We start from the raw sequence: 22,479 nt of genomic DNA, 5'->3' as shown, positions 1-22,479 counted from the left end.
TAGTGGAGTAAAGTACTGATACCAGAAAAGCATTTGTACTCCACTACTTCCCACCTCTGGAGTGTTTCTGAGAGGAGGCTGGAGGGCAGAGCGTTCCTGAAGTGTGAAACTCAGAGGCAGTGAAAGACGAGTAAAGACAGAAGATGCAGTAAAAGCAAAAAAATCTTGAACAGCATAATTTAAATTCTGCCCTTTCTTCCACCCAAATTAGCATTTCTAAATCTTCTGTCGATAATGATCTGAATTCTCTGCCATCCTTAATCCACACTCAAATCAGCAGCATTTGCAATTACCGCATCACAGCCTGTGGCCACGTGTGTGTTTAGCATGTATGGCGGCTCTCAGTGTGTATGTGTGATCTGTTTGCGTATGAGCACGAGTGAGGAGTCTGCAGCGTTGCATGCAGATCTGGAGAAATGAATCATGGCTCCATCTGCCTCCTGGGTCTAATGTGAGGAATCCAAGCGCCTCCTGACCCTACAGATGCTCCTGAAACAACTTTCTAAACGCTCTGGATTTATTTTGGATTTAAAATGACTCTAGGGAATTGATCACAGCCAACCTATAGAAGAGTGAACTGCGCCCCCTCCCCCCCCCCCCCCCAACTGACACTTTACCTCAGCCACATCATAGACTCTATGCATTACATTAATGCACACAATGTACACTATATCTGTTTTCTTTTTTTATTACTGCCGAATTTTATTCCATATTCTATTCAATTTTATTTCATTCTATTTCTATGTAAATAGTGCTATATTTGACTATATATCTATTTTTTCTTTTAATATTTCTTAATGTTATTATAGTTTTCGTAAAATAGTTCTCTATCTGTGTTTTACATTTTTGTTTTACTTCTTACGTATGCACCACGACACCAAGTCAAATTCCTCATACGTGTCAACCTACCTGATTCTTCTTCTTGTGTCAATCTGTAAAATGCTATGCTTGCAGTTTGATTATGAACAGATGAATATCTTCTGGTTCTTTAAGCTAATTGCACACCAACCCTCAGCTCATAATGCGGCAATTGCAGTGCTGCCAGATCCCCAAAAACCCAAATCAAAGTGAACAAAAGCCCAACCCACAGTCGCAGTTCCCTAACCTGATTAACATCGAGTCAGCAAGCATGGCAGCAGCATCGGTCGAGGTTGTGGTGAGGGTTGAGGTTTACAAGAATAGCAGTCGCACGCTGACACACTGGATGACACACTGGATGACACACTGGGCCGTGACTAAAGCATCACACACAGATACACATCTCCACATGTTGCCTGGACCAGGTGACGGAGCCTGATGCTGCCAATTATTCTCTTCATAGGGAAGATGGTTGAGCTTTTTACCTAACAATAAGGATATGGTGAAGTAGATGCTAGGTGTTTTTTAAGTGGTCCTGAATGTGTACAGAATGAGAACTGGAATTAAACTGCTGGAAAATGTTACTGTCATGGGTTTGTTCTGCCTTTTTCCTGATGCTTGCATCTTTAGTCAAAGAGTATAAAAGCAAAATCCAGAGCTTATTCAAGATTCAAAGGTTTTATTGTCATTTGTACATAGCTACAGTGTAGTTATGACAATGAAAAGCTTAGGTCACAGGCTCCTTCAACAGTGCAACACAATAAAACAGATAAAATAGTGCAAGGAAATACAAATATAATATAATATAATAAGTTAAGTTAAACTGGATTCAAATGAAGCTTCATTGTAACATGTTGGGAAATGCAAAACTTGTAATTAAAAATGTCTAAAGCAGATTACATCATTTTGTTTTATAGTGTTTTACAGAACATATTGCAGTATGAGATCTCGAGACCGGAAATCTATGTGTCATTCGGTCAATTTTAAGATAGCCTGCTGATGAAGAGGTTTCCACATTTCAAACTAAGAGCAAAACTACCTCCAGTGAGCTTTAGTTAGAGGTTTAGCAACAAGTAAAGCTTTCTGTCCGTCAGGAAGTCGAGGCAGAGCAGCCAGAGGACACTAGAGGGAAAACCAAATCATTTTCTCCATAAAATAAACCAACAACAACTTAGTGCCGTCAAGCCTTACACACTTTCCCCAGGAGATTGTATCCTACATCCCGCTCCCCCAAGTTGCATAGTGGAGAAAAAAAGGGGCCTGGGGCACAAAGTGCGACTGACAGAGACACCATTCCCCCTTTTACAAGTCTGTGTAGCATCAAAATGATTCTGAAGCTGTTATTCTAAGATAAAAAAACAGTTACATAATGTTGCTTTAATGCATCTCATATAAAGTGACTGCTTCAGTTTGAGCACCAACAATGCAGTAACTCAAAGCAAACTGATGCCAGAAGCACTGAAGATAATGCTCCACTGTACACCAGTATAAGAAACCCGTTAAACTCTGTTGCTATTTGTGATGGAAAAACACTGGGAACATGCATCAGCTGACAGCTGTGCTTTTCTCAGCCAATTGAGTTGCACATTCACATTCTCCAGTATAAAAACATTGGTCCTCAGATATCTGCCCCACAACAAGCATCTCATGGGGAGCGTGAGTAGGAAGCTGTGCCTGCGCTACATATGACAAACCACATTACTGTGTGGATACAGACAGGCTTAGCTAGGCCATCCCAGGGCCTGCAGCCAGAGACGCTCCGCAGCTGAGTTACCATGCTTACTCAAATATTCATAACTGGATAATGAAAGTATAAATAGTTCTTCTTGTGATACACTAGAGGTTTGGGGTAAACAAAACGGCAAACTCCTTCATCATGCATCACCGTGTCTCTTCTCTGAAGGCTGCCAGTTGGAGTAATGGGCAGCGTTGTTCGAAATGACACGGTGAGAATGATAAGCAATGACTCCCCTAAAGTTCTGCCTAGTAATTTGGGTTTGATTATTCGGGTTTCAATGTGCGTCGCCACATCACAAAGTAATCACTGTCAAACTTGTCAACTTGCAAGTAGGTTGGGAAGCTGTTAAACATGTTTTTCTAAATGATTAATGAGCTGAAACGTTGCCCTTGTTTCTTCTTGTTTAGGTGAGTTGGCGGAGGCTGCCTCTGACATACATTCCCCTCTCGCGGGTCTTCTTCTATACCATGAGCTCGGGCTCTGCCCAGGATGTGGCAGTCGAGCATTTCCTGCGTGACATAGAGAGGCGAAGCAAGCGGCTGCACTGCGCTGTGATTGGCTGCGAGGAGGAGCGACCCCGCAGCGACATGAACCTGCTGTATCGTAAGAGCCGTCTGGACTGGAGGCAGAGGGACCAAGAAGGAAGTAAAAAGAGGTGAGAGGATGAGCCTCAGGAGCTTTGCATATATGGGATTACATTAGGGTTCAGTTCAGTGCGGATATAAACCTCTTAGCTGGCATGAATGAGTTTCATTTCCAAAATCTTAATACCAGCCACAGTTCACGGAGTCACAGGGGTCGCCGGAAAAGTCTTTGACAAATTTGCATAGCCGAACTTCATAATGAACTTATTTTTGTCGGATGAGATAAACCACTATAATGTCAGATGAAATGTCAGAGGGCAAAAGGGGCAGAAACTGATGAAACAGAACATTAAATAGAGTAATTTGTCTCTATACACTAGAGATGACTTTAATCAGAGGGTCTAACCTTTAAGCTTTAGAGAGACCATTTGTTTTATTCACAGCAATGTATTACACCAATGTAGGTCAAGCAAGAAGAGTCCAATGAAACAAATGTAGTGGTGATTTCCCCTTTAAGAGACCCTATTGTGCTTTTAGGGGTTCCCTTTCCTGTAGTGTGTTATATAGGTTGTGTGTGCATGTAAATGGTCTCTCCCGCACCGTTACATATGTAATACTTGCGCTTCTATTGGCTAGCGCTCCAACCCATTGTACGTTATATAGGTTAAGGGGCGGGACATCTCTAAGCTATTGACCAATCACAACAGAGCGGACTGGGCTCTGGTTTCAGACAGAGGGTGAAAAGAGGTTCTCCAGCACAGGCAATATGAGAAAAATAAAGAGCTTTTTGAACATTAAAGCATGGAGACATGTCCCAGTAGAGACACTACATATGAACCTGAAAACGAGCATAACATGTCCTCTTTATTCTTGTTAGATAGTTCAAATAAGTTAAAAGCTTAATCCCTAAAGAGGTCAGATTATCAAACGGTTTACAGATAACTTTAAAGGTTCATGATATGATATGAAACAGACCTTTGTTTTCACCTCATTAATCAAGTCCCGAGCTTTAGAGGGGGCTCGACCCACAGGTTGGGAGTCACTGGACTAAACTAACACAACAACTATCGAACCTTCACCAGCTACAACACATCTTAATTAATGCAGCTCTAATAACAATCTGCATGTATGCTCATTTAACATTGTTGTCAGCAATTTCTCTAAACATAATGATGTATTATAGTTGCTGATATGATTAGTAGGATTAATCATAACTTAATCCTAAGTAAGTGTGTTGGTGATTTTTGTATTTATAGTAAAATAAGAATTCTGAATACTTGTCGTCGTCCCCCCCCCCCAGCCTGCCATTACTGTTTCAGTAGGATTTGAGTTGGTGTAAAACGAGAAGCTGTGTGTGTTTGTGGCTCTTATTTCTCCACAATAACAACAATAACAACACGGTGAGCTCCTCTCCAGCTTCTCTCTTTGGACGTCTTCCAGCAGAAGTGAAAAGTAATCATAATAAATCACAACACAGACTAAGTGTTCGTCAATAATAATAATAATAATAAAAATTATAATGCTGATAATAATAATAAGTAATTACATGTGTTTAAACCAGATTTTACACACTGACACAATCAAAACTCTATTCTATTAGAAGGTACTTTGAGGTTCAAGCACCCTACAAAGGTAAACAAAACAGATGTCAACAACACCACACTCTGAACCACATTTTGGTCGTGACTGTTGTTTTGAAAAGTGTTTTTGCTGAGGGATCTCGTGCATCTGTGCCTGTGCTTCGGGACAAGAGGGGAGATATGAGTCACCCATAATTCACCAGAGGACAGAGAGGGGGGGGGGGTAGCTTTAAGGACGGGACCTCGGTTTGTTTTGAAGCGTCGTCCAGCGCTTTCTGACTCACAGCGGTAATTGGAGGCAGCAGAAATCAACGTCATGGCAGCATCAAGCCAGTGGAGGTGTAGAGCAGAGAGATGATAATAATAATAATAATTAAAGCTGCAAGCAGCGTTGAGCGGGTCTTCGACGCTCCGCAGGCTGTTGTCCGCACGTCGAGGTGTGTGTCTAGGTGTCTCGAGGACTCGAACGTTGGCAAACGTGGAAAGTTTCAGGCCGATCATACAACGTACATGGGATTTACAGCAGTATCATAAACATTGTGTTTGATGGCGAGTGATCTGTCGCCATGGCAACGGCATTTGATGACACCCCATAATATGCCTAGATATGTTGAGGGCTGCATCGTTATCAAACCTGTGAAGTTCTGGGCCGTTTGGACCATGTTAACTGGAGTTATGAGAAAACCGTGTTTCACGGCGACCATTTTGTTACCATGGCAACGGCATTTGACGAAATCTCAAAACTGACACATATATGTCTTTAGGGCTGTACCGTTAGCACACATGTAAAGTTTGAACACTTTTTTACCATTTACACAGGAGTTATAGCAATATCATGCTTAACGGCGAGGGATGCGTTGCCATGGCAACAGCTTTAGAGGAAAACTCACTATTGTCATATTGAGGTGTTGAGGGCCGGACTAGTAGCCATCATCTGAAGTCTGGTGCAGTTTGGATCATTTTCCATTGACTTAAGACCAGTGGCGTCGCCTGGCCTGGGCATCCGGGGCTTTAGCCCCGAATGTTTTTTTTCTAGCCCCGGACAATTCTCCCTCAATAATATAATACATTAACCGTGCTTTACGTGAACCTCATCATGACACAAGAGAGGAAGGCAGCACTGTAATTTCCCGTGTTCAGTGAATGCAACAGAGGCATGACACCAGACCAATCAGAGAGTTGCATGGAAATAAACGTGTGCTTGTGTCATTCAAGCTCGGCTCTCTGTGTGTGTGGCAATAGCGCATTTAGTGTGAGAGAGAGAGAGAGAGAGGTGCGGCTTTCACACCAGCGCTTTTCCCTTTCTAGCTCCTAGCGAGAGCTTTTCTGGTTCAGCTCCGGTTTCCCTTTTCAGCTCCCGCTCTGTTCACACCGCCCAGAGCTGCCGCTGCTGACGTCACAGTTTACGTCGCTGATTTTCTCCCCACAACAACAACGGGCCGGGGACTGCGTCGGGTCGATGATCGTGTTGCTTTTAATCATACGAAGCCAGATTAAATTAAATAACGACTTCTCCAACCTTATACTTTTCTCCAGAGTGCCGTGGTTCATTGTTTATTAATGTGTTTCAGCGGCATTTACCGACCGCTGCAGTGCTGGCTGCTCTTCCACGGGAGTTTATTCTCCCGTTAGCTCCGGGTTAGCTCACACGGCTCTAAAGTATTCACTGTCTGACTGTCACACAAGCAGCTCATACATATCCCCAGTTCCCCTTAAGTGAATGTGTGTCAGTCTGAATTGACGCTGTTTGGCATCACACCGCTGTTATGAAAGTTTCTCTGGTATAACATGGGTGATGTTAGCATAGCAACCGAAGCTAAACTGACTACTTGCTAAGCCGTTTTCTACAGGCACATTTTACCGGCGTATTTTTCATTATGATTCTACTTGTGATAGTCGGACATGACAACCTGTACAGCCCATGTATCAATTCCATCCGATAGCTGCTATAATAACAAACAAAACGTCTGCCTGCTCTCCACAATGATCAATAACAGCGAACGGATGGTCAAAGTAAGGTTTCCTGCACGCCTCGACGTAAGAGACGCCGCGTCATAGCTCCGAAGCTCTTGCCTCTGGACCGACAATTTTTTGGAGCTGGAAGTGAACCGCATTCCGGAACTATGACGCGCCGCCGCTGCGGTGTGAACAGGAAAAACCGGCGCTTTTCCAGCTCCAGCTCCGAGCAGGAGCTGGAGTGAAAAGGGGCAAGGGAGAGAGGGGGAGGGAGGGACCGGTGCCAGCATGGACCGTGTTGTTAGCATCTGGTTAGCTAGCTGCACTAACGGACATAAGGAGCTGTTTCCACAAGAAGCTGGAAGAGAGTCCTCTCCTCTCAGACTGAGAGACTCAGGTGAGCTAAAGGACTCTCTGAGTGTTTAGATACATAACTTTAGTCTAAGTTATCTCAGTGGGTCTCAAACGGTTTGGTCACAAATTATTCAAAAGATTATTTCCGCGGCACACCTTCATATGATCATTATAGTTATAAAAAAAATAAGAGAATAAAGGAAAAACAGTTATGAAATACTATATGGCAGTAAAACAAGAATAGAGTTTAAAAGGGGAGTGATTAGTAAAATATCCATAAAGAAAAAGTACATCTGTTTACAGTTCTGCTTCATATGGGTGTTGAGAGAGGTATCCATAGATCTCTTCATTTTGCTCTCGCCGACCTAGGTCTCAGACCCTAATAAAGCAATAATTAAACACATGCAGCTCAAAGTGCTTTACAAAATGACACATCACAAGTTAATAACAAACAACAAGAAATTCCCCTTATATTATTTGTTAAGAACTTTAAAAGGTACATGCAACAAAATATAACATTTTAACAGGTTGATAGACACAAGGAGGTAAATATAACATTTTAACAGGTTGATAGACACAAGGAGGTAAATATAACATTTTAACAGGTTGATAGACACAAGGAGGTAAATATAACATTTTAACAGGTTGATAGACACAAGGAGGTAAATATAACATTTTAACAGGTTGATAGACACAAGGAGGTCAAAGGTATGATAATAACAATACAATAAATAATGGTTTCTCTCTGACAGGTAAGACACAAGACAACTGAGTCGATGCGAGTGAACATATAGGTACAACAGAAATAAAAATAAAAATGCAAAGATTAAAACCTATAAAATCAATAAAACAATATAAAAGTAGGTAAATAATAAAGACTAAAAGAACATTTAAAGTGGGGGGTTGCTAATAAAAAGCTAGTGATGACATGAGTGAAGAAAGAAGAGGTGAGAGGCAGGACATGACCAGGGGTGATCAGAAACAGGATGGAGGAGGAGGAAAGACAAAGGAAGCAAGGGCACTCACTGGAAAAAATGCTGCTCCAAAAACAAGTTAAACAATAATGAAAACAAGCTGTTTTCACTTTAAATAGGTACATACATCTGCCAATAGAACAAGAGAACATTTGCCTGGTAAGATTTCTTGAAATAAGACGGGATATTTAGATAAACCAGATCTTGTAATTAGCTGGGAGAACTCATTTTGAACTATATTTGACCAGAATCAGGAAATGTTGTGTTAGAATATGAGCCACAAATGCTCAAAGGTTTTCTGTTATCTGATGTTAGTTGGTGATTTTCTGATAAATATGTAAACAAATATGTGTTTCATCTGAGATACAACTCAAAATAAGATTTTTTGACGTAACAAGATGATGCATTGTCCAAAAACAAGACCCGATATCTCACTGCAGTGGTACTTCTGAAGTTATTATGTCTTATATCAGGTGTAGAGACATATTCTGACTAGATACTTGGCAAGATTTCGAGTTTGTGTAGTGCTGGTAGACAGTTTGAGATCTCATGGCCCTCAGGAGAGAAACCACATCTGTGGAGATGCTGAATGGTAAATAGGTGAGTTTTGAGTTTAAAATAGAGTTTTCGTTTTGGCGCTAACACAAGCAGACAGAATATTCCCAGTAGTGACGAGCGGTGGAAGAACACCTCGCTGACAGATGACGTTTTTCTCCTCACGCAGAATTCTAAAACTGGTGTGAACGGGTGAACACATTTGGTGCGTATGCAGACATGTGGGGAGGCTTGGGGAGAAACATTTGACATGTGTAGGGTAATCAGAATACAAAAAGAAGGTCACTTTATCCCTTACAGTTACATAGAAAAGATCTAATCTGATTACTGTTACAAAAAAATAAATTGGGATGACTAGCTGGATCGATATTGTGTTTGTTGTAAAAGGATCTTATTTTATTTCTTCTTTGTTAGCTGTACTCTTCTGTAGGCTAATATTCGAAGTGTGAATCTATACGCCTACTGCCTGAATCTGCTTACTTTTATTTTTAACATTTAACAGTTTGAATGTCCTTTTATGGCAGAATTGTTTCAAACTATTATCTTTTTCTAAATTGATTTATGGCCGTTAGTCGGTCTGTCTTCTTGTGCGTTTTTCAAAGGCTCAAGAACAAGAGGAAGGCTATATTAGATCTGGGTCGAAGTGAAAGGATCAAATGTATTCCTAAGGGAAAGAAAGAGTGTCTGAGAGTTGTTACTATTTGTAAGGAGGAACAAATGCAGATTAGAAAATGTCTTCAATGCCAGGAGCTTCATCTCAGAGTTAGGACTCCAGTCATCGAAACAAAATGTGTCTTTGGGCCCAAATTCATGACTTGAGTTTTTGTGTCTGTATGGAAACATTCATTTATTGACGCCTGATTGTCTCAATGTGTTAATTTTGCTGAGCTCATACGATGTGCGAAAGTTTTTAGGACGATGTTAAATAGATATAGCTAAGTGTTTTTTGTTTTGAAACAGAGGTAAGATTCTCATTTACCTGATATTCCAAATCATTATTGTATTTCCAACTTCAAGACGAACAGAGAATCGCTCTTATCTAACCCTTAAAGAGGAACGTTTTCTGCTCATGTTCTGCTTGGAGATGTCCCGCCCCTTAGCCTATCACGTACAATGTGTAATATAGTTATGTCACTATACAGAAGTAAACAAAGGACTCAAAGCAAGACCATTCACATGCACAGAAACCTGCAGTACATAACACACCAGAGGAAAGGGAAAACCCCCAATCAATCATCAATCAATGTTTATTTATATAGCCCAATATCACAAATGTTGCATTTGTCTCAGTGGACTTCACAGTTTGTACAGAATATCAGTATGACAATACGACACCCTCTGTCCTTAGACCCTCACATCGTACAAGGAAACACTTCCAGAGAAAAACCCCACAGTTTAAAGGGGAACATGTGAGAAACCTCAGGGAGAGCATCAGAGGAGGGATCCCTCTCCCAGGATGGACAGACGTGCAATAGATGCCATGTGTACATCGAAGAGATAATACATTTTACAGCATAGGTAGACCAAAAGTTTGGAAATGCATGTGTCTATAATAAGAAGATGAATCCACGAGGATGCCAAAAGCATATTAGGGCCTTTCTTAATGATCTTGAGCACATGGTTTACAGCAGCTTCAGGTCTTTTAAAAAAAATGTTCTGAATGATTTGAATTCATTCAGTTCGGGGATGAATGTATTTGGAAAAGATAGCTCACAGCTGTCATAGCAGGGAAATGTGAATGTATTCCTCGCCTCATAAACAGATAGAAACAGCCTTTGTAACAAAAATAAACGCAGGGAAAGATACGATCAAACATGGGCTCAGTTTCAGGCAGAAAATACTTTTTTTTTTTTTTTTCCTGTTGTGGAGAAAGGTATTATCTGTGTTGGTATTCATTGCAGTGATAAGAAGGATAAGTGCTAACTAACATGGGTCGTAGGTCGCTTTAGGGCAACAAAACAGGGGTGTGTGTGTGTGTGTGTGTGTGTGTGTGTGTGTGTGTGTGTGTGTGTGTGTGTGTGTGTGTGTGTGTGTGTGTGTGTGTGTGTGTGTGTGTGTGTGTGTGTGTGTGTGTGTGTGTGTGTGTGTGTGTGTGTGTGTGTGTGTGTGTGTGTGTGTGTGTGTGTGTGTGTGTGTGTGTGTGTCACAGGCTAGCAAACAATAATAGTCTTAACAGAATCAATAGATACATCTTGTGCTTTATTGCTTTGAGTCAAACCGGCAGGCATTTCTTGACTTTTTATCTCGTTTCCACTGGTGAAGGAAATCAGATCAGCTTCAGACCACACTAGAGACAACCCATAACTTGAGGCAATCAATTAAAATGGCGTGCATTGTGTCAAATATGTCAGAAAGGTCCAACAGAATGAGGACAACACATGACTTAGCTGCTCTAATTTACCCTCAGACCAGATTGCATCTTCCCACAGATCATGTTTTTTACAGATAATGTCCCTCAGTTCTGTTTAAACAACCCATTCTTAAACTTTGCCCCCAAAAAGGTATAATTGAAGTAGGACGGTAGCTACTAAATGACCTAAACTGGCTTTCTCCTGCAGGAGCTTTCACAGTCTTAAAGCTTTTGGTAATATCTCGCACTCTAAGGAGGAGAAGGTATTCAAGAATCTGTCCAAAGATACCTCGAAGAAAGGTGTTGGCAAAAGAGTTCTCATACCGTTTATGTGTCTCTGCCGTTCTTGGGTGAACTGTAAGCTTTGTTAGAAATCATTTGGAGATAACTCAATTTGTATGCAGACAGATATATCTCCGGACAAATGTCCTATCCAGTGAGTTACTTCTAGTGAGTCTTGAAGGCAAACGTTTCCCCCCAAGTTTCAGTCTTTATGCTAAGCTGAGCTAGGTGCAGTTTCACTTTCTCATGAATGTCCGCCTCGCTCCACATAAACCTGCTTATTACACCGCTACATACTAAATAGGCGTGTGTCGCAGTGGGTTGTGCGTTGGTGTTCGGATCAGGGGGTCACAGGTTCAAACCCCACTGTAGTCAGCATGTCGTTGTGTCCCTGAAGACACTTCACCCCAAATTGCTCCTGTGGGGAACAAGTGACATGTAATGTAATAAACCAACTACTTGACTCAGAATATATAATGATTTTATTGATTTGAAAATGGTTGTATTGCTTCCGCTGAAATGACTTAAAATGACGGCAGCACTGATCAAGGTTTTCTTGCCAGTCTTTTCTTTTCAATCAACCAGTCTTTTAACTCTGAGTGTCTGTCTTCTTCTCTGACATCCAGCGCTCTTTTAACCTCTTTACTTCTCTGGGGCTGTTTTGCTTTTCTTTACTATAGTATAGTGACAGTTTTAGCAATCCTGAATCCAAGGTTTTGTTCTCTCCAATCAGCAGAAATAAAAATGAACACTCAAAAAGTAACCCGCAGTGATTTCTGATGGTAAACATCAATGATTGTTGATCACAGCTGGCATAAATGGACCAAACATCTTTCAGCGTATTGATACGACTGCATATAGTCTTTCTTAGCAGCAGTGTGTTAGTGAACAAGAACGTCTGGAATGTCTTAATCGACCAATCATAATCGAGTATTAAACTAAGCCGTGTAATAATATCAATTGAGTACACGATGAAAGAGAAGCAAAGAAAGAGGTGAGAGTGCATGAACTTTTAAATCAGCTGATTCTTTGTTCTTGGTTTGGAGACACATTCCTCTGCTGTAAAAAAAACCCAGATATAAGGTCTCATCCTCTGCTCTGGGCTCATTTTGTCCCTTTTAGTATCCATGTGGATTGTGAGCAGTCACAAGCACGTCTTCACGGGCATTCAAGGGCACAAACATACTTGAGATGCAAACACACTTAGAAACCCGTATTCAGACACACTGAGTGGACGAGGAAGAAAATAGGAGCGTCAGTGTTCTCCGTGATGCCTCAGTTTATTCCATGTATTATTCCATTCGATTTCTCTGTGAATACTGCTATATTTTACTATATTTTTGAACGTTATTATATTTTCTTATAATAGTTCTCTATCTGTGTTTTAGAATTTTTGTTTTACTTTTATGACATCAAGTCAAATTCCTCGTACGTGTCAACCTACCTGGTAACAAACCTGTTTCTGATTCTTCTGTTTCTGATTCTTCTGCTTCTGCTGCCAGCCATGTTGACTGTGAGCTCCAGTTGTTCTCCTGTGCTTCACTGCCTCACTACTGATCTAAAAGAGAGCACGGCGTGACCCTCAGTCATGTGCCGACATAATGTACAATAATGAATTGCTTACACTCGGCATGATTGTGCATTTGAGCTGTTTAATTACAGAAACACAATTTCTTGCAGCCTCAAACGTGTAGACACAGATGTGGAAATATCCAGATGTGCTCCCCGTGGCTGAGAGCTGAAATAAGAATCAGCCGGATGAAGCTCTGATTTCTCCCTGCATTACTGCGGTCCATTCTAACGTTATACTCTTTGTGATGGTCCTGTGTTTTACTCTTCTTCCCTCTGACAGTTTGTGTGAGTACAGTAACCTTGTTAATGAAAAGTCTTTTGCACAGGGGAAAGAAATTCAAGTTGTGTTTCCGATCGAAGCTAACTTAAAGACAAGGTATACACCAACAATGAAACACGTGAGCACATACTACTAAAATCTGAGCTGACAGAAAATGCTCCGTCTTTTTCATACAGTTAAGTTCACATTATTTTATGAACATATCGGTTCACAAGAAGAACAAATGAACCAAAGAAAGTGAAAACCATAAAGCAGATTCAGGCAGTAGGCGAATAGATTCTCACTTAAAGGTGGGGTAGGTAATTCACTTCAGAAACACTTTTTGTTATATTCCTTGGAATGCTCTTAACATCCCGATAGCAATGAATACATTAAATGCTTTGACAATAAATACATAAAAAAATGTTCATCTGTGGAAGCCGTGGCGCTGTAAAAAGCACGACCAATCATCTGAGCCGGCCCGGCTAAAATAACTGGATGGCCTACCTGTCTGTCAGCCTTCCATCTCGTGCACAAACTTATCTTGTGCCCTCATTGGTCATGTGCACGTTCGTGTGTGTTGGAGGAGGGGCTCTGTAAGGAAGTCTGAAGGAAGGGGCAGATTTTTTTCCGGTTGTGTATTTTCAAATTCTAGCGCACTCGAGCTGGTTTCTCCATTCTTACCTACCCTACCTTTAAAGTATTAGCCTACAGAACAGTACAGCTTACAAAGAAGAAATACAAATCTGATTACGTCTATTTTCAAATAACCGTACGTTTATTTTTTCTGTACCCTGATTACGTAGACCCTGTACATGTAGACTAACAAGTTACTCCCAAAGCCTGCTTAACTTGTGCTGCTGTGGGTTGAACCACCAATGCAGCACCTTTCTCTGAAACAGAAGCAGGCAGAGGGTTATCAGAAGCCATTTTGTGAGCCTTTTGGTGAATTCAATAAGGCATCAAGACTTGAGGCACTGACACTAATGCCTGGACAGGGCTGGACTTCAACTGTAAGCAATTTAGCATTTTGTTTTTATTATTCTGGTTTACAATCCACTATTATTTCACCTAATTTGAGGCTGTCAGGTTTTTCTGATGCCCTTCAGAAATTGAAATGTGAATGTAATCACTTTATTTTTCCTTTTTGTAAAGCCATGGAATTGTATGCATAGACAAAGATAATGGGTCGTACAGTCTTAATGAAATAAAAGGTTTATAAAAGATGTTTCATAGATTATATCCCCATTTTTATTTCAGTTTTATTCCACTAAAGAACGCAATCTTGTTCAGTTTGGTATAACACTGCAATATTTCTTGTCTGCTTTTTTATCTTCGACAGTTATATTTATTGTTGCGGGAGCTCAGGTCATTGATGTTTTCACAGACAAAATATCAAATGCATGAAAATCACAACTGTTCCCATGGAAACAGATGCTTTTGGCAATCATGAGAGGAGACCACAGATGTCGGCCGAGGATACGAAAAATAAGGGAATTCCAGCAGTGCAGTGTTCACTACGAGCACTTTGACGCTTTTTGACGGGGGAATTGATTTCCTAATTGAATGTGTTTGAGGATGAAGCAGATGTGGAGGAATTCAGATGGAAAGATATGTGGATGTGAAACATGGAGGAGCCTCTTGGGCTTTCCCCTTTGCAGTAAAAAGCCCTGCAGACATCTCTTTATTGCACAGGCGATGTTTGATGACCACGGAGAAAGTGAGGAAAAAGGGAGGTCAATATAAAGCATGATACATGATTATTCTTTGCACTTAAAGAGGACATATAATGCTCAATTTCAGGTTCATATCTGTATGTTGTGTCTCTACTGTGACATGTCTCCATGCTCTAATGTTCAAAAAGGTCTTTATTTGTCTCATACTGCCTGTGCTGCAGCACCTCTCTTCACCCTCTGTCTGAAACCAGAGCCCAGTCTGCTCTGATTGGTTAGCTGGCCGGCTCTGTTGTGATTGATCAACCGCTTAGAGATGTCCCGCCCCTTAACCTATCACGTACAATGTGTGTGTCGCACTAGCCAATAGAAGCACACGTGTTAATTAGTGATGTCACTATGTTCCTTGAGGAAACAGAGGAGTCCAATCGAATCAGGAGGGGGTGGCGGGGTGGAAGAGAAGCCTTTGCCGACCATTCACATGTATTGTATATTTAACTCTCTTTAACTTTGATTTCCTAATGCTTTCATATCTCTCTTCCATCCTCCTTCCCAACCCTTTCGATGCAGTTCCAACCAAAGCGACCCTTCAGCCACCGTTGGCAAAGTCAGAGATTTGGCGTCTTTCCGCCGCCACTTCCGGATGGGTTTCATGACGATGCCGGCGTCCCAGGACCTGTCCCCTCACTCGTGTGCCTCCGCCATGGCCCCGCGCTCACAGTCCTGCCACGCTGTAGGGGCCGGGGATAGTCTGGAGAACGGAGATGACTCTGACACCCAGTCCCAACATGGCGGACGCTGCCCCCCCACCAAACCCAAGCGTCACCCCAGCACTCGCCTCAGCACCTCGTCCAGCGACGGCAGAGGACTCGGTGACACGCCGCCCCCCTCGTCCTCTCACTCACACAAACACTCAGAGAAGAAGAATTGTAAGAAATGTGTTTCCCGGTGCATTTTTGACATAGTATATTGTTGGGAAAATACTGAATGTACTCTTCCAATATCAGAGTAGCACATGATAACAAAGGTATCCCAACTGTAGCTGTGTACACGACAGGATGTATGATTACCTAGAAGAGCGTCAGGACTGTTTTAGACATATGATAGCTATGTGATTAACAATCTAAACTAAACATTGCATACTGCTTTGAACCGGTATTCCTCCATCTTGTGACTGTGTAACTCCCTCTCTTGTATATCAGCATGTGAAGGACACTGTTCAGGAACTAGTTGTACCAAATGCTCTGTATGTGATGACTACTTCCATTCTTGAGAGGATAATAAATTCATGTATCCTGATTATTGAAGCTCAAGCCGGTGACGAGTGATATTTTTCGAACATAAATGATACATTTTTAATGACCTGTATTTTCTTTCCCCCTACAGCCATGAAGAAATCTGACTCTGGAGACATGGGAGGAAAGAAGGTGCCTCCTTTAAAACCCAAGAGAAGTCCCAGCACCCAGCTCACCTTCGACTCTCTTCCTCCACGTGTGCCTCATTCTGCCGCATCCTTACCTTTCCAGGCAGACTCTCAGATCCAGCCTGGAGACGGGGATGATGAGCCGGTGTATATCGAGATGGTGGGCCAGGTGTTCACCAGAGAAAGCCAGACGGCCACCCCCCACCCTGTCACCCCGGTGGCCACCACTCCTGACTCTGACTCGGACCAGAGTGAGGCCATTTATGAGGAGATGAAATACCCCCAGCACGAGGACAGAGCCTCCCACAGACACCCCTCGTCCAAACATGAGAAAATGAAAAGCTCTAAACACTTCCATGTCACCCCTTCCTCCTCCAGCAGCTCCTCCTCTCTGCCACGCCCTTCCTCTTCCTCTCCTTCCTACTCCAAACCCAAAGCCACCGTGTCCATCTCCCATTCGTCCCCTCTTCCCTCCTCTGCGTCCTCCACCCCCGTCCCCCAGGTCCTCTCCACCAGTCCTCACACTCCTCGAGCTCCCACTCCCTACCTGCTGCAAGGGAGTAAATCCGACAGCGAGTCCAACACAAAGATCCCGGCCCCTTTCCCAAATCTCCTCCAGCACCGGCCCCCGCTGCTTGCCTTCCCTCAGCCAGCGGCAGCCTCAAGTGGTGTTGGGGTGCAACACAAATCGTCCTCTGCTAAAATGGGAACTCAAACATCCAGCGTGACGACCCAAGCCAGCTCCTCCTCGACTTCTTCTATCGTTCCCTCGTCGGGCTCCAAGGAGTCGTCGGGAAGAAGTGAATCGCAGCAGGACAAACACAGCAAGGACTCTCAGCTGGGACCGGCCCCCGGACTGAGAGCCAGGAGTCACTCCACACCCCTGCCTCCCTCCTCCAAGTCCACCTCCCCTTTCTCCCATCACCACCACCACCCTCACCATCGCCCTTCGCACTACCATCACTATCGCAAACCAGAGAGAGGAGATTCCCCCGCTCCGCTGAAGGGCAGCTCTCAGAGCCAGTCCACGGTCCAGACCCAGACCTCGAGTACAGGAAGGGAAGGCAAGTCTGTGAGCTTCCTGTTGAAATCTGACAAAGAAGGGAGGGACAAGGATAGGGATAGGGATAGGGATAGAGACAAAGATAGGGATAGGGATAGAGACCGAGACAAGGATAGGGACAGGGATCGAGATAGAGATAGGGGTAGGGACAGGGACAGGGAAAGAGACAAGGAGAAAGACAGAGATAGGGATAAGGACAGAGAAAGAGATAGAGACAGGGATCGGGTTAGGGACAGGGATCGGGATAGAGACAGGGATCGGGATAGAGACAGGGATCGGGATAGGGATGGAGGCCCATATTCCTTACCGATGGACCACACGATCTCCACGTCTCATAGCAGCTCCAGCTCCACCCCAAAGCCTCTGTCCTCGTCCAAGCGTCCTCACTCTCGCCCCCATCTTCGCTCTCACACTCCTCACGGCCTGCCAGCGTACAAGCCCCCCTCCTCAGACAGCCCTCTGCTGTGGACCTACCCCTCTGGTGGTTTCCGGAGACCACCGGCGTACGAGAGCCTGAGAGGAAGTTCTCACACGCCGTCTCTCCATCAGCCCTCCAGCCTCGAGGGGGCGTTCAAGAGCAACGGAGGCTCTTCGTCCCTCCATTCGAAGGTTGGCTTCATGCCCTGGGACAGCAGTGCCAGCTTAGCAGCAGATGAGGAATCGTACTGGCCTATGCAGAGGAAATTGTCCTTCAGCCATGGGAGCAGAGAGACAGAGAGTACGTCAAGGTTCAAGGCTTTTATTGTCATGTGTACATAGCTACAGTGTAGATATATCAATGAAAATCTTAGGTCACAGGATCCTCCTACAGTGCAACACAATATAACAGATAAAATAGTGCAAGTAAATACAAATAAAATAGGATAGAAATAGTGCAAGGAGAGTCTATATACAAGTAATTGGAATATGATATATTAGATAAATAAATTGTAAGTTGCAAACAGATGTTATGGATGTTCTTTCAAACGTTCAGGTGTTTAACAGTCTTATGGGAGCTTAAATACTCCTTGAAATATTCATTCTGTTTCCTCCCCAATGTCTCAGAGGATGAAGGTCGTGCGTGGAATGGCAGCGCTGATGCCCTCTTACGGATGGATAAAGAGGACATGTGCATAGGGTCTCGAGGAGGACACTCGGGCATCCCAGTGCACTTCAGCTCCAGCAGGGCGCACGCTCACAGCGAGTCTTTGGCTGGCATGGACAGCAGCTCGGGGTTCAGAGCGCTGCCCAGACTCGGCCTGCCTCTTCCCTGCCAGACTTTTCCTGCCTGTCGCAATGGAGGTAATTTAAAGCTCATCTATTATGCAAAATCCACTTCTTCACGTCTCTTCTACATCAACATGTGTCCCCTCTGTGGAAAGAGACTCTGAAAGTTTCAGGAACAAAGATTCTCTCACTTTTTGTCCTGATCTATTTATATAAAAACCTGTCTGAAAATGAGCTGATCAGATTTTGGCCACTTTATGATGTCATAACGATTTTTTGGCTTGTGTAACCATTAGCCAATCACCAACCAAGGTAACCCCCCCCCCCACATTATCACCTGAATCTCCTCCTAGAGCACTATTGTGTTCTTTTTAACCAAATCTCTCTCAGAGGGGCGTGGGGAGGGGCTCCTTATTTTCATCTAAAGTAACAGACAGAGAATCAGCACTTTGGAAACAGGGCTGAAACAGAGGGGATTATGGGATGCTGCAATGTTCTGTTTGGTATTTGGAGCCAAACACTTCAGAGACATGTTTGTATATATATGAGACCTTTAATATATTGATGAAAAACAGTATAATAGGGGACCTTTAACTTAGTGTTCATAATCTTCTCGTCATAGCCTCTAACCACACCATCCCGTTTAGAGAGGAACTAGCAGTGGGTGAATATGGGGAATCTTCTGCTAGCTCTGTTGTTGCTCAGCTCTTAAACTTGTGAGAATCAGAGAAAACCTTCCTCTCCTCCGACTAACAGCTCAATGCATCCTCTTGTACTGAAGTTAGCCTTGAAGCTTGTTTTCTCTTTGTCAGTCTATTTGCATTTTAACTCAAGGCCTTCCCTAGAAACAGAGAGGCGCTGCTAAACTTGAAAATCAGTGCAATACTTAACTTGAAGCGTGCCAACATCTCTGCATACATACATTAATGACCCCCAGTCCCATTTAATAGAGTTTATAATGTACGACAAACCAGGTTGTTAAAAACACTTTATAATTGAATTCAGTTTAGTATGGGCTAATGGATTGTACAGATATCACCTGATGAATTAAAGGGAACTGGTCAGAGTGCAAACATCACCCAAGCTACCTGTAATCAACTTTATAACGGTATAACCATTTTCCCTTGTGCTACATTTATTTTGTAACAGTGCAAATATATCTGTAGAAAACTGAAGCATCATCATATTCTGAATAACACCAAATTATGGAAATGACAGATTAGGATCACTAACATTGTTTACATTTCACATAGCTGTAATAGAAATCTGTATACAAGAAAATATGAGATATACAGAAAACAGTTAAACATCGAAATGTAGTAAACACAACTCTGTAATGTGCCTATTGTTCAATAGTATAAGGATAGTTTATACTTGTCTTGTAACTAAAGGAGCATGATGTACAACATATCTGTCTCATGACACAGTTGTAGTTAGAATTTCACACCTCTACTTATTATAATGACAAGTTTTATTCCTGCTCTCATTAGCAGGCACACAGAGTAATGTTTGTTTCTTTGCAGAAGTGGGGCGGCTGGGCCGCTCCTCCTCTTCTGCTGGAGTGAGACAGGTGGGTGGAGGAGACGTCCAGAGACAGAGCAGCCTACCAGCTCGAGAAGCCCTGAATCAGGTTAATATACAACACCCAGCCGTATAAATATAGACTCTATTCAATGTAACCATGGTAGATTTGGGAGTGAACATTAATATTGGTCTCATTATTACTTCCCCTTCAGCTAGAGACAGTGCTCCTGCAGATCTATTTATAGCTGCTAGATATGCCCACTGAGCAGAATAAGGCTCAGGCCTGCCTCAGAATGATCAGAGCTGCAAAGGTATCTGACGCAGGCGGATATGTAGTCAGAAAATGGGAGAGAATAGAGGATTCGAGAAAATGCTGTACTGTGTTTTGGAGTGATGAGCTGCAGTCTTCCAGCAGCACATTTTGCCCAGATTCTAGCTGCATAGCAAGTGCTGACGCAGTTTGAGTGTGCTGCAGAGACGGTCTTCATGCGGCTGGCTGACCCTCCTTCAACCTGTGATAGATGAAGCAGCGCTGCATTCTCCTGGCTGTCCACAGGAACTGCAGTTGTATTCAACATGTGCTAGGATTGTCTGCAGTGAGCATGCATTTGTATTCATGAAATCCAACATAAATTCACTCTACTTCTTTCCAATTCATCCAGCTCCACGGTCTGGCCCAGCCTCAAGTGCCCTGCAGTCCGGGCGTGTCTCGGCAGCAGCAGCAGCTCCAGCTCCACCAGCAGCAGCTGCAGTTGAAGCAGAAGCTCCAGCAGCTCCAGCAGCAGCACCACCTTCAGCTGCAGTTCCAGCAGCTCGCCCAGCTGGCTCAGGGACACCCTCCTGTGGGCGGGGGCTCCTCCACCTCCGCCTCGCAGAGCCAGAGAGACGGCAAGCTGCTGGAAGTCATTGAGCGTAAACGCTGCCTGTGCAAAGAGATCAAGGCCCACAGGCGCCCTGACAAAAGCCTGTGCAAGCAGGACAGCATGCCCATCCTCCCTAGCTGGAGACGGACACCTGAGCCCCGTAAGACTGGCACGCCGCCCTGCCAGAGGCCGCAGGCCGTAGTTTGGGACACAGCGATCTGAGGGGGATAGACAGGGCTGCTAGTACAGCTCTAAAGAGACTCAACACACACATGAGGTGAAGATGAGGAGCAGTTCATAAGAACGGAGAGTCAAATGGGTTTAGGATCAAGATCATTCTTGCTTTTATTGTGAGATAAACTGAACAGTAACGTAGATTACTGGAAACTATGAACTCATTTGGGGGGGGGAGAGGCTGATCAAAGAGGTGAGGAAATGAAGTATTACAATCAGACTAAATGAATCTCTTACCCGGGTGATTTGTACTTGCTCTGTGTCCTTGATGTGTTCTAATTGCCAATGCTTTGTTGCCACAAAACGCCAGTGTTATTGCCACAAAATGAAGACGCCAATTCAATAATGGTTGGGTTGTTTTCTTAGATTGGTGTTGCCAAATTTCCTGCTGACTACTTGAGACATAAATGAATAATATATTTTCTCCAACACACAGTTGTCCAAACTTGCATAGAAACTGCTCTGTGGGCGAGAAAAGGCAAGACTCATTGACAAGTTGTTGAAGTGTTTCTTGAAGTCGTGAATGCATATGAGATGTATTGGTATCAATAGATTGTCATTGTGGATGCAAATAATCATCACGAGGAGTAAAAGCTACCTACTGTATCTGTTTGCATATTTGTAATGTAAATCTATTTACTTTCTCAACGTTTCTGCAATTTTATAGCAATATGCTCCAGATGCCGGAGCAACATAATTAAAAACTTGTCAACTAGCCTAACATACATATCTAAAGACTTGAAAAGTCATATTTACTGTGTCATTCTCTGCATGTCACGATAGACATATAGTATTGTAAAAGACTATGTGTAGAGATGATCATGTCAGACTTTTACATACAGCAGATCTTCACTATGATAACATGTGGTTGTATAAAAAGATGAATATATATCGCCCGGGGTCGTTAGAGAGGGCGGTGCGACAGATGGCACATACTGTGCAGTCCAGCCAAATATAGATACAGATCAATGATACAACAAATCTTCATCACTCATGCTTATCCACAGTTGCACATTAGTGATTGTTCCACCACACAGCACTGACACCCATTTACACTGACTGTACGATACGGTGCAACTGATAAGACTGTGACTATTGATCACCTCGAACAGAATGCTGGAACAATCTGCACAAAACATGGTATACGCTTAGGAGAAATTAAACCCTAATGTAATGTAAATAGATATGTACAACTGTATTGAAAATGTAGCAATTATTTCCATTTTCATACTTGTAATCAATACATATTATGTAGCATATACTGTATAAACATAACTTTGTTCACTTGTTTTTTTCTAAAAGAATTAAGTACTTTATCTGCTGCAGCCAGTCCATGCATTACCTATAGTTCTACTACTAATAAACAGTAAGCCCTCTAAAGAAAGGCACAGTCCAACAGTTGTTTATTTAAATTTATGCAAGACTCCCTTT

General features: G+C 42.9%; 1 protein-coding gene across 1 annotated transcript; it reads left to right on the top strand.

The window, feature by feature from the left end:
* The first annotated feature begins 3,035 nt into the window (after window positions 1-3,035).
* LOC117490456 (neuronal tyrosine-phosphorylated phosphoinositide-3-kinase adapter 1) lies at window positions 3,036-21,798 on the top strand. The gene is made up of 6 exons (XM_034140210.1): window positions 3,036-3,251; window positions 15,306-15,664; window positions 16,122-17,939; window positions 18,266-18,502; window positions 19,951-20,057; window positions 20,614-21,798. Exons 1-6 carry the CDS (start codon window positions 3,064-3,066, stop codon window positions 21,034-21,036), a joined length of 3,132 nt encoding a protein of 1,043 aa, XP_033996101.1. The 5' UTR covers window positions 3,036-3,063; the 3' UTR covers window positions 21,037-21,798.
* The last annotated feature ends 681 nt before the right edge of the window (window positions 21,799-22,479 follow it).

The sequence above is a fragment of the Trematomus bernacchii genome, unplaced genomic scaffold (assembly GCF_902827165.1).
Source record: "Trematomus bernacchii unplaced genomic scaffold, fTreBer1.1, whole genome shotgun sequence".
In the NCBI taxonomy this organism is placed as follows: domain Eukaryota; kingdom Metazoa; phylum Chordata; class Actinopteri; order Perciformes; family Nototheniidae; genus Trematomus; species Trematomus bernacchii.
This window is presented reverse-complemented; position numbering and strand designations above follow the sequence as displayed.

Excerpts from the sequence above, each read along its gene's own strand:
- LOC117490456 (XM_034140210.1), top strand. The coding sequence starts at position 3,064 with ATGAGCTCGGGCTCTGCCCAGGATGTGGCAGTCGAGCATTTCCTGCGT. Across the intron at positions 17,940-18,265 it reads TGGGAGCAGAGAGACAGAGA|AGGATGAAGGTCGTGCGTGG; the intron begins GTACGTCAAGGT and ends CCAATGTCTCAG. Across the intron at positions 18,503-19,950 it reads TCCTGCCTGTCGCAATGGAG|AAGTGGGGCGGCTGGGCCGC; the intron begins GTAATTTAAAGC and ends GTTTCTTTGCAG.